This window comes from Liolophura sinensis, chromosome 8, assembly GCF_032854445.1.
Source record: "Liolophura sinensis isolate JHLJ2023 chromosome 8, CUHK_Ljap_v2, whole genome shotgun sequence".
Lineage (NCBI taxonomy): Eukaryota > Metazoa > Mollusca > Polyplacophora > Chitonida > Chitonidae > Liolophura > Liolophura sinensis.
The window spans coordinates 2990087-3001691 of NC_088302.1; the positions used below are offsets into that span (position 1 = coordinate 2990087).

Genomic DNA, 11605 nt, shown 5'->3' on the forward strand with positions numbered 1-11605 from the left:
TGGACGGCCATTTTGTTTTCGACACGAAGAGGTCATGTGACCTCCAACTTCCGACCTGTCTTACAGACTACAGTACTCTGTACTGCAACTGCAACACAACCAAGGACGGCAGTTTAGCCGAACAAGTTTTCCTGATATAATTTTTCGCTTAATGAAGGTTCTCTGCATACTGTTGACATCACTATGCTAGATAGCTAGGCTCTCCTGTCAGTCAATGTCCCATTGAGCAGCCACCAGCATTATTTTCATACTATGGCAGCACAGATTAAATTCACCCCACGAGGGAATCACATATATCCATTTTTCAGGTGGTCAATGTTTTAACGTCATTACGGTATCTTGATATGTTTTAATTTCCCACCTAAATTTTTTGCAGCCCAAGATGATCATCATCTGATGGCATCAAGAAATTCACTCTCAAAAACTTCTGCTCCAAACACACCTGAAAAATCCATGTAATTACAGAACAGACTAAAATGTTATACCCATGCATACCCATTACAGTCCTTCAGAGCATCACTGTTGCAAGCAGAGTTGTTGTTGTTGTTGCTGTTATTTGCGGCAGCTTTTTTACGTCTGCGGAATATTGGCATGGCAGTTTAAGTAAAACTTTCTCGCAACAGATGAAACCCGGTCTGAAAATTAGAAATAGAACACTATAAATAAGTATGGCTACATGAAAACATGAGTCAACCAATACATGAAACCATGAGTCAACCAATACATGAAAACATGAGTCAACTAATACATGAAAACATGAGTCAACTAATACATGAAAACATGAGTTGTCTAATACAGACAAAAAAAAAACATGGAGACATTTAATACCATACACTAATAGATTTATTTATTTATTTGATTGGTGTTTTATGCCGTACTCAAGAATATTTCACTTATACGACAGCGACCAGCATTATGGTGGGAGGAAACCAGGCAGAGCCCAGGGGAAACCCACCACCATCCGCAGCTTGCTGGAAAACCTTCCCACCTACGGCCGGAGAGGAAGCCAGCATGAGCTGGACTTGAATACACAAACAGAATGATAGTTGTCAGAACATGAATGAAAATCCTACACATACGAATAGAGAAACTAGTAACATTCAAATTTCACATGATTTTCGTTTAAATGAATAAATCACTACCAATGGTAATACAACACTGGTAATGAGAGTCTGATATGGAATTTCTACAGATACCATGAACATGTGGCAAGTTTTGCAAACATTTTGGTACTTATACAGGTAATACAATATGTACAACAAGGAGTAATTAGATGTGTGCACACATATGGTGTCTTCATGTGGCAGAGCGAATCCATATTGCCAAAGTTCTGCCATCACTGAAGACTCATGCCCAAGATATCAGACATGACATCCCACCCAGAAACATTATGCTTACACCTAGCCAACCAGTCCTGTTTTCTTGCTCTAACCTCTCAGTGCTGACCTGCATCGGGACCGGTAGATCCAGGATCAATCCTTGATCGAGTCACACCTAAGACTTTAAAAGAGGAAGTTGTAACTTCCTGGCTTTTCGTTCAGCATGAAGGGGATAGTGCAACGACTTGTTGACCCGTATCAGTATAATGGCTCTGGCGGGGCGGCTTACTTGCCTTCGGTAATTCGTCTCAGTGAAGCAGCACTAGATAAAAGAGCGGTGGAAATCCGTCCTGCTACAAGGAGGCTCATTACACGTACATGCACCCTAAGGATTCCTTCGTTGTCATATGACTGAAAAATTGTTGAGTACGACGTTAAACCCCAAGCACGCACTCACTCACTCAGTGCTGAGTGTCAAGTGAGACAGCAGGAAGAACCATTTATAACATGTCTGGTATGACCTGACCCTGATTTGATCTCAGGATCTGCCCACTCTGAGGCAGACACTCTTGCTATTAGGCCACTGAAGTGGCCTTTTCTCATGTTTGCAGAGAGTTTATTTAAGTATATTCTGAAGGCATTGCTCTGTGCAGAGAGCTAAAATGATACTTTTCTGAATCCCTGATACTGGTCAATCCAACCAAGGTAGTTTTGTCTCCAAAAGCCAAATTAAAGATGTGCATAAATCGCACTGAAAGTTGCTGTTTTGTTGTGCGAAAAGATTGAGGAATTAGGGTATTGCCACCTCACTGTTGTTATGATCAATACACGGAAACACGGCCAAATGCTAGGGCATTTTCGTATAGTTTACATTGGGCCCAAACTACAGCATACCCTCAAAAAAGCCCAAACTGTCAGGAATTTTGCCTGATAAATTCAACTTAAATGTTTGCAAAAATTTCTTAGGTTCCTTTGTTATATATGAAAATGTTTTAGCCCAAATTAGTGATGTAAATAGGTGCAAAAAATTAGAAAGTTGTATTTGGCCCTGGTAAAACAAATAATTAAATATATACATTCAAATTATAAACCATCTAATCATACAAAAAGTATAAGATATATGCATACTAAAATGGACAGCACTAAACACGACAGAAAACCAAGCGGTTACCAAATAGTGTGTGACAATTTAAACACGTTCCAAACTATAAGCTGTACATCAAACTCAAGTGTATACAGGTATGTCTTATCAACCCATTCAAAAACTTGGGTGTACATTATTATCAGCAATATGCTGCACTCACCTTGGTTTTCTTCCTTTGCCCCCAACCTGCACTTCCTTGAATCAGGTATCTATGCCAGACCCGGCAAGTAGCCTTTCTCCACTCTCTACGATCACCAAAGCCTGTTTAAGCATTGCCGTACTTGAAATGAGTCTATGACACATTGCTTGCACATTCAATGTTGCTCCCATCAAAGGCTGATCAGCCAATGGAGAAGCGCTGTCCGCATGCTGTATACACACCAGGGGAGTCACTCACAGACGTACAATGCCAAACACCCCACGCTACTTAATCAACCAACCGTAAATCCTTCCTCGTAGAAAATCTGCCACTACATCAAAAAATGAAACAAAATAAGCTATTCAAAAATATTATGCATTTAATATTTCATACCCTACACAGCCCAGGTTTACGTATATCGTAGGTGATTGTTAGAGGTAAATGTAGACCTGGTTATGGATATGTACATATATAACACTTCTATACCTACAACGTACACCACCAATCAATCAAAGAAACAGACCTCATGTTACACTTTCCCAGCAACTGTCCACAAAGCTTTGTCTGAAATTTCTCCAAGTGCATATTTAGTGCTTCAGAGTTTTCAGGTTGAATCAATCTCTTCCACTCTGACATTATACTATCTTATAATAATACCAACATGTTATCTACTAGCAGAAAAACACTGGGGTAAATATATGGATTATGGTGAGGTAGGGTATCATCCTACCTCACAACCAAACCTCAAAATACCTATTTTTGATCAATAAAACTCACAGCCTCGAGCAAAATCTACAAGCAAACTTATTGTAAGTCCATTATGTCATGAACTAAAAATGTTATTTTGAATTTTCTACGCTACATTTGTATATATAACAATAGAAAATTACGTGTATTTAGGTTCAAGAGAATATAAAATCATAATACAAAATTATCTGTACAAAATTTTAGCTGACAAACAGCGTAAGGCTTGCATAATACATGTATGCTCAGTGATGTATTTTTATCACACTCTACATGAGTCACAACCATCGTCTGAATCTTGAGGCCATGTGCTGCAAAGTCCCTTAAGACTCCTGCCTACCACGTTGTCTCATTCCCACACCTGCAGCATTAAGAATTTCAGAAGTCTCTATGTTAAATACTCATATTTTTAGGCAGCTCGACCAGTCACACCTGAGCCATCCTCTAAGCTTTGGACTCTGCAGTGTAGAATCTAGTCTGGGGTTTGAATCCTAAGCTATGACTCTTTAGGCTGAGGCACCAATTCCACCCTGATTCTTGACTTCAGCCAAAACATAAGACTTCAATCTAATAAGTACTTAAGTTCCAACTCCTTCCTATTTTGATACATTTGTCTGCACAAAGCACTTACTAAGCATTCCAAATTTTAACTCATATATTTTCTGAAAACCAGCTATTAAATAACATTTCAAACTTTGACTGATATGAAAAATGGCTTTGTGGAACCATGCAGTCGCACAAACACAACATGTGATCCCTATGTTCATTCATTTATTTGCATCACTTGTGTTTAACTCCATACTACAGACTTTTTCACCAATCTATTGGCAGGTTGATGGTGGTGAAACTCTGCATGGGTTAATCTGTGAGCCTCTGCTGACAGGCACCTGGCACCCCTCCTCACCTAAACCATAACTGAGCCTGAAGACATTTTGTGGCTTATATTTCATATTATACTGACTTATACCGATATGACTTTTGCCAGAATGGGACGATGCAAAGGTAACTTTTGAGCTGCCATCAGTGGTACCTGACCATGGTATTGTCATGCAAACAATGAAACAGTACATGAAATGTTTAAACTGGCTCTACATGACATTTTGGTTCAGGGCCCTATTATGTATCAAAACTGAAAGCGTCAGATGAGCTCTAAAGACTAACGACAAGACACAACTGTATAAGCCCATCTTCATAAACTTTCCTTCATAAATATGCACGATTCATGGTCCAATCAGATTCCACTGACAGGAGTTCATAACAATATGGTATCACCATCGATCACAGATCAAAGCACCGCTTAGTGCTGTTGTATAATGTGATGTCAATTTATAAATCGGATCTGAATATACAGGCATTTGCTTCGACACAAGGAAATACACCCATATAAGGGACGATCAATGATTGAATAAAAATGCCCTGGTGGAAGTATGCGGGATGCAGTGCCATTGGCTGTCGAAAGAGTGGGTTTCTAAAGACGTTTATATGTACAGTAAAACAAGAGAGATTACAAGGAACAGCTATAGGAACTATCAACCATGGTCAAAGGAAGATGCAAATGCCATGCTGAACAGCATTGCACCTGTAACCAGGCAGGTACCTGTAACCAGGCAGGCACCTGTAACCAGGCAGGTACCTGTAACCAGGCAGGCACCTGTAACCAGGCAGGTACCTGTAACCAGGCAGGCACCTGTAACCAGGCAGGTACCTGTAACCAGGCAGGCACCTGTAACCAGGCAGGTACCTGACAAACCTCCTGGATCATACCTCATGTACTAGGCTGGCCACACTTGATTAGAACAGTCAATGACCAAATATCGGAATACCTTGGTCTATTTCATAAACAATGTTTGTCCGAGATTGCTCTGACTATAGGTTTGGCAAAATTTTGTCCGACCAAGGATGGCCCCAAACCAATGAGGCGCACTGCACTTATAAATCTGAGGCAGTTACCTGCCCTTGTCAAATACGTCGAGGCTGAGCATCACCAAGGAGTCTCATAGCCAAGGATCTTGACCGTGATCTTTTAATGTGGGGTTAGGCGTAGGGTGTCCAGCAGTCCCCTCGCATCAGTATATATATCCCACCCTTATACCGCGGACTCGGGCTAGGAGTCTCAGACTCCTGTGGCCTACGAAATAACAGGTCAAAAATAAATCAACAGACGAAAAGATAAAGAATAGGCCTACAAGTGTCTGCAAATTTTTTTGTCTCAAACGCCGTGGCACACTGCTTTGGCAACTGCATCAGCTTTTTAAACAGGGCGCACTCTGACGTCGGCTTGGAGTCATCCATGGCCGGACAAAATTTTGCCAAACCACAAGTCAGAGCAACCTAGCTTGAGCTAAAAGTTATACAGACTATTAAAGCCGCATTATTAAAATCAAGATGGCCTGGCACGTATCAGGCGATCTGTCAAATGTTGTGTTGGGTAAGCATAACATATTCACTTAAACAAATCCATAAAACAACTACCCTAAGATGCGGACGCATAGAAAGTTATCCTCAAAGCGAAAGTAACGCCAACATTTCTACACAACAACAACATCAAAACGTCCCGCAAAGTCGATTCGAACTCGCAAACACCGAAAGTAACTAAGTGGGTTTCTACACAGTAAGTGAGAACAAATCCGCTTAGTCATCAAAACAATCAAGTTCTCCGTAATCAGTGCGCGTTGTAGTATATGAAATATTTATGTACTTACCCACACGACAACACTTGGATTGCCTGAAAACTTCCTAATGTAGGTTAACTTTTTTCCGCGCGGTCACCTGACATGCTGGCCTGAGCACGTCAGCTAATCAGAACGATCGGGGCTTCTATGATATCAATGGACGCGTGGTATTACACAAGCCCCGCCCCTTGACTTAAACATGCCGGGTTCAACACAAATGAAAGTGAAAGGGGCGGGCATGAATGATGGCTACGAGAAAATGAACAAGTGTGAACGTGACTTAATGAACAAACGCAGATATATGAAAACGTTTTTTTTTTCACCAAGGCTGCTTAACTGTCGTGTACATAAGCGAAAACAATTGCCCATGACGAGGCAATGGGGCTTCACTTGGAGTTGGAGGACATGGGGGCTGGAGATTGGGGAAGTGGGGATGGTGACCTCACGTGGAGCATAAATATTAGAAGTATATGTACAAAGTGGTGGACACACAAAAATTTAACTCTGTAGCTCTACGTCCATGGTCATACCATGCATGGCAGAGTTACGTTACAATATTGTATCAGATGAAAACCTGGTGTTTTATTTTAAAAAATAGCACAGATTTTTATATTTAGGGTTGTATTTATTTTTTTATTTGTTTGATTGGTGTTTTACGACGAACTCAGGAATCCTTATACGACAGTGGTCAGCATTATGATGAGAGGAAACCAAGCAGAGCTCGGCTTTCTTTTTTTTAATTTTATTTTTATCAGTACCTATAGTGTATCTACCGTGGTATTTGTGCTTTCAGTATGCATCCCAGTTGTTTGAATGATTGACTGACTGATTGATTGCCTTCATGTGCATGAAAATTGTATTTATACATGTTTTTATTTGATTGGTATTCTACTTTTACTTATTTCACTTTTACAGCGGCGGCCTATATTACGGTAGGAGAAAATTAGGCGGAGCCAGGGGCAATGTCCAATCATCCCCAGGTTTGTATAAACACCAAATGTAAGGATTAATAAGTTGACGTGCACTTAATGTGTGAGAGATTTTGAGCTGCTGTTCACGGGCGGAAAGGTCAATGGGTTAACTGCTTATAATCAGCCGATGCTTTTCACTTTTCAGGAATTAAAATCCTCTTTTACTGTTTACAAGATACATTGTGCATACTGTTTACAAGCTACATTGTGCATACTGTTTACAAGCTACATTGTGCTACATTGTGCATACTGTTTCCAAACTCCCTTGTGCATACTGTTTACAAGCTACATTGTGCATACTGCATGTTTACATGCTATATTATGCATACTGTTTACAAGCTACATTGTGCATACTGTTTTCAAGCTACATTGTGCTACATTGTGCATACTGTTTACAAGCTACATTGTGCATACTGTTTACGAGCTACATTGTGCATACTGCATGTTTACAAGCTACATTGTGCATACTGTTTACAAGCTACATTGTGCACACTGTTATAGAAAGGACCACAACAATAACATGGTTACACCACAAACCAGACTGACCTCTGAAGCCAGTCTTAGAACGTTGCCTTAGTGCTGTGTCAAGGTCTTTATATACCTTTATATGTTTACATATGCTATGTTGCTGCGGATGTCACGCCAGATGCATCACGAGACTGTTTCATAAGACAGCCCCCGTGAACACAACTGCAAGAAGTTTGTGAATTGTGCACAACCTTAGCACAATTTTTGGGCTAGCCTTAACAGTGAAGGTTGCGCAAGCCCGCGAACAATGCACTTTGATACAATACAATGCCGTATTCATGAACATTCGCACATGCGGCAGCGGTTATTACCATGGGTGGAGGGAACATATGAGTGCCTGAACGTAGTGAACCACTGACTTTAGGCAAGTGAAGTGTGACATGTGACTACGCTCTATGTTCCTCTGCAAACTCCATGTTAGATTACATGAAAATCCCTATGAAAGCTGCCCTACAAAGCCAAAGGAGTAGTTGGAGGCAGCAGGTTGGTGAAAATTCCCTGCCAGAGGCTGCGACTGGAGAGACCTTTCTGCCATTTCCCCTATCCCTGAAAGAGTGAGTGAGTGCTTGGGGTTTGACGTCGTACTCAACAATTTTTCAGTCATATGACGACGAAGGAATCATTAGGGTGCATGTACGTATAATCTTTTATTTAGTGCTGCTTCACTGAGACGACTTACCGAAGGCAAGTAAGCGGCCCCGCCCGAGCCATTATACTGATACGGGTCAACCAGTCGTTGCACTATCCCCTTCATGCTGAACGCCAAGCGAGGAAGTTACAACTTCCTCTTTTAAAGTCTTAGGTGTGACTCGATCTAGGATTGATCCTGGATCTACCGGTCCCGAAGCGGACGCTCTACCAACTATCCGGGCCGGTCTATCCCTGAAAGACACTGAGGCTCAATCTAGGGTTAATTGTGCGTGCAATTTCAACATGTCCCGTCACACAATCTTCAACTGTGAAACTGAGTTAATAGTGCAGCAGAACTATGTGATATAACTGAATATACTTCATTGGACACCAACATTTTTCAAGGTAATTTAAGCCCAGTTACATATAGCTGTTTGCATGCGTGGCAACACAGGGAATGTAATCATGTGTATGTTTTCTGTCTGGACATCGCTTAGTCAACAGTCAATACTGCCTTCACTAATATCAGTATATGTTTTCTGTCTGGACATCGCTTAGTCAACACTGCCTTCGCTGATATCAACATATGTTTTCTGTCTGGACATCGCTTAGTCAACAGTCAGTACTGTCTTCACTGATATCAGTACATGTTTTCTGTCTTAACATCGTTTAGTCAAAAGTCAACACTGCCTTCATTGATATCAGTATATGTTTTCTGTCTGGACATCGCTCAGTCAACACTGCCTTCACTGATATGAACATATGTTTTCTGTCTGGACATCGCTTAGTCAACAGTCAACACTGCCTTCACTGATATCAGTATATGTGTTTTGTGTGGACATCGTTTAGTCAACAGTCAACACTGCCTTTACTGATATCAGTATATGTGTTTTGTGTGGACATCGTTTAGTCAACAGTCAACACTGCCTTCACTGATATCAGTATATGTGTTTTGTGTGGACATCGTTTAGTCAACAGTCAACACTGCCTTCATTGATATTAGTATATGTTTTCCAGTCTGGACATCGCTTAGTCAACAGTCAACACTGCCTTCACTGATATCAGTATATGTTCTCCTGTCTGGACATCGCTTAGTCAGCAGTCAACACTGCCTTCACTGATATCAGTATATGTGTTTTGTGTGGACATCGTTTAGTCAACAGTCAACATTACCTTCACTGATATCAGTTTATGTTTTCCTGTTAGGGCATCGCTTAGTCAACAGTAACCTCGTAAATGTACATGGAGAATACAGATATAGGGGTGAACTGGCTGCAGGTGCCAGTAAGAAGAAAAATATACAAGAAAGACTAAGCGTTGTTTATATGTGGGATCGTCGCCCGCGTGCCATGGATCGCCACCCCGCTCCTGGCGTTTTCCGTGTCCTGCTGGGGTGGGCGGGTTTATGCAGAGTGATCGGAATTGGTTAGTCAAAGATACTCCATGAAACGCCTGCTTTCTAAGTTTCTCAAAGTTTACAAAGATTATAACACTCTCGTTGGCAGGTATTGCCAGAGCGTTCAGAATCTCTGGCGATCTGCATTGTGTTCAACCGCATCTAATACCGCTTAACCTGGGGCTAGGGGCTAAAAAGCCAGCCATGCTCATTACATCTGCATGGTGCCTTTATGGACAGTTGCAATCAAAGCGCGACTGAGATACCTATTCATGCCTGGAATATCCACTTTCTGCCCGGCATCATTGAAAAGCGATGACCGCTTCTCTCTTGTGTGTTACCGGCTTTATTTCTTATGTGTATAATTTTGTACATACCTTTGTCTTTGGGAGCTAGTGTTAAACGTTGTTTTGGAATTGGATCTTGTGATTATCCATTGTGGTTACCATTAATATCCGACGCTCGCCCCGCGGGGAAGGCGGTAACAGTTCTTGTTATTAATATGTATATAATTATAGCGTCACTTCTACAATGTCTGTGGTATTGGTTCCAAAGACCTTGATATTCGTCATTTCTGCAATGCCCAATAATATTATTATTATCCGCTCACTGTCATATATGTCATATATCCTTATGCTGATATCTTCTTCGGGGAATCACCCCGATGGTAAAACCGGCAAAGCTCCCACGGACGCTGGAAGACACTGTGTGCGGGGCGCCACACCATGGCAAGTTATACTGTACTATAGTTATACTATACTATAGTTTCACTGTGCTATAGTTATACTATAGTTATACAGTATACTATATACTAAAACTATACTATGCAGTATAATGTTCCACACCTGTAAATGCTCCTATGTTAGAGACCCACTGAAGAAGCAGCAGCGACGACTTCCACGGTCTTGCCAGCAGATCCATCCTCCGCAAACGAAGCCAGCTCGAATGAGGTGTCCAAGCAAGACCAGAGGCGGATGAGTGGAGGAAGAAAAAGTAGAACATCCCAATAAGCTACTTCCAATCCGACCCAACCCAACCCACAGACTAACAGTGAGTGATGCAAGGCAACTGTACCGGCAGCTTTGACGTTCCATCCGCCAGCATTTCCATATTGGCAAGCTGGTGCAGGACCTCTACAACTACCGCCTTAGCGATCTCAAAGCCATGGACGTGTACCTGAACGCTATCTATGATGACCAGCCCACAGCGTTCACCGTCAACTACAGCTTCGGTTACATCCTACGCCACAAGGAGACGGGAGAGGTGAGTCACTTTTCACATCACGTTCCCAGCACATACCCACTCACCTGGGCGCAGCAACAACCTCCCAACAAAAACTGGACCGTAGATCTCTTGACTAACGTCTTGTTTTTTGTTCACAAGTTGCCCCATCAGACCATCAGTGAGGGCGGGGTCACGTGGCAACCCTACCTTCAGGATAATAAGGCACTGCGCACGCTAGTGTGAGGAGCTGGTGGACCTTATACGGATCATTTGTGTTTAATACGATGTGTCACCGTGCATCTGGACAAGGCCATCTCCAAAAACTGCGAGAACCAGGCTTGACATCACCACCGAATTTATCTCGAGACGGTAGAGATGGAGTCTAAGCATTTCCGCGGTGTGCCTCCCAGTGCGCTGGACACGATGGAGAGCCTACTAAAGGGGAACATTCAAGTATACCAGCTCGTCCCCATGGACAACTTTTACTCGGCTCCAACATGCCCGACTACGACCAGCCCGTGTGCTTCATCTCTACCGGTGATCCCCATGCTCTCGTCGAACGGATGATGGTTTACCTCGTAACCATCCCAATGACACCAAACAGTGTTACACCCGGCGTGCGGGGCATATTCATGGCCTATATCGACCAGCTCCCTGTCATCAGCTTCAACTCGGGCAAGTACGGCCTGAACTTGACCAAGCAACAGCTTTACCCCCACCTGGTCAAGTACGGTGATTTGGGGTGTGTCATCAAGCGCAACAACAATTACATGTCCATCAGCACTTCGCAGCTAAAATTTCTGAACATTCGAAATTATTTGGCCACTAATTACAGTTA

General features: G+C 42.2%; 1 protein-coding gene across 1 annotated transcript in view; it reads right to left on the bottom strand.

Moving 5' to 3' along the window:
• Window positions 1-6082, bottom strand: part of LOC135472406 (GRAM domain-containing protein 2B-like) — a 94011-nt gene extending 87929 nt beyond the window's left edge. The window contains exons 1-3 of the mRNA XM_064751895.1: window positions 6049-6082; window positions 2624-2933; window positions 496-635 (exon numbers count right to left, since the gene is read on the bottom strand). Of these exons, the coding sequence (XP_064607965.1) occupies window positions 496-593 (98 nt within the window). The 5' untranslated portion in view covers window positions 594-635; window positions 2624-2933; window positions 6049-6082. The remainder of the gene's footprint in view (window positions 1-495; window positions 636-2623; window positions 2934-6048) is intronic.
• Between the last annotated feature and the right edge of the window lie 5523 nt (window positions 6083-11605).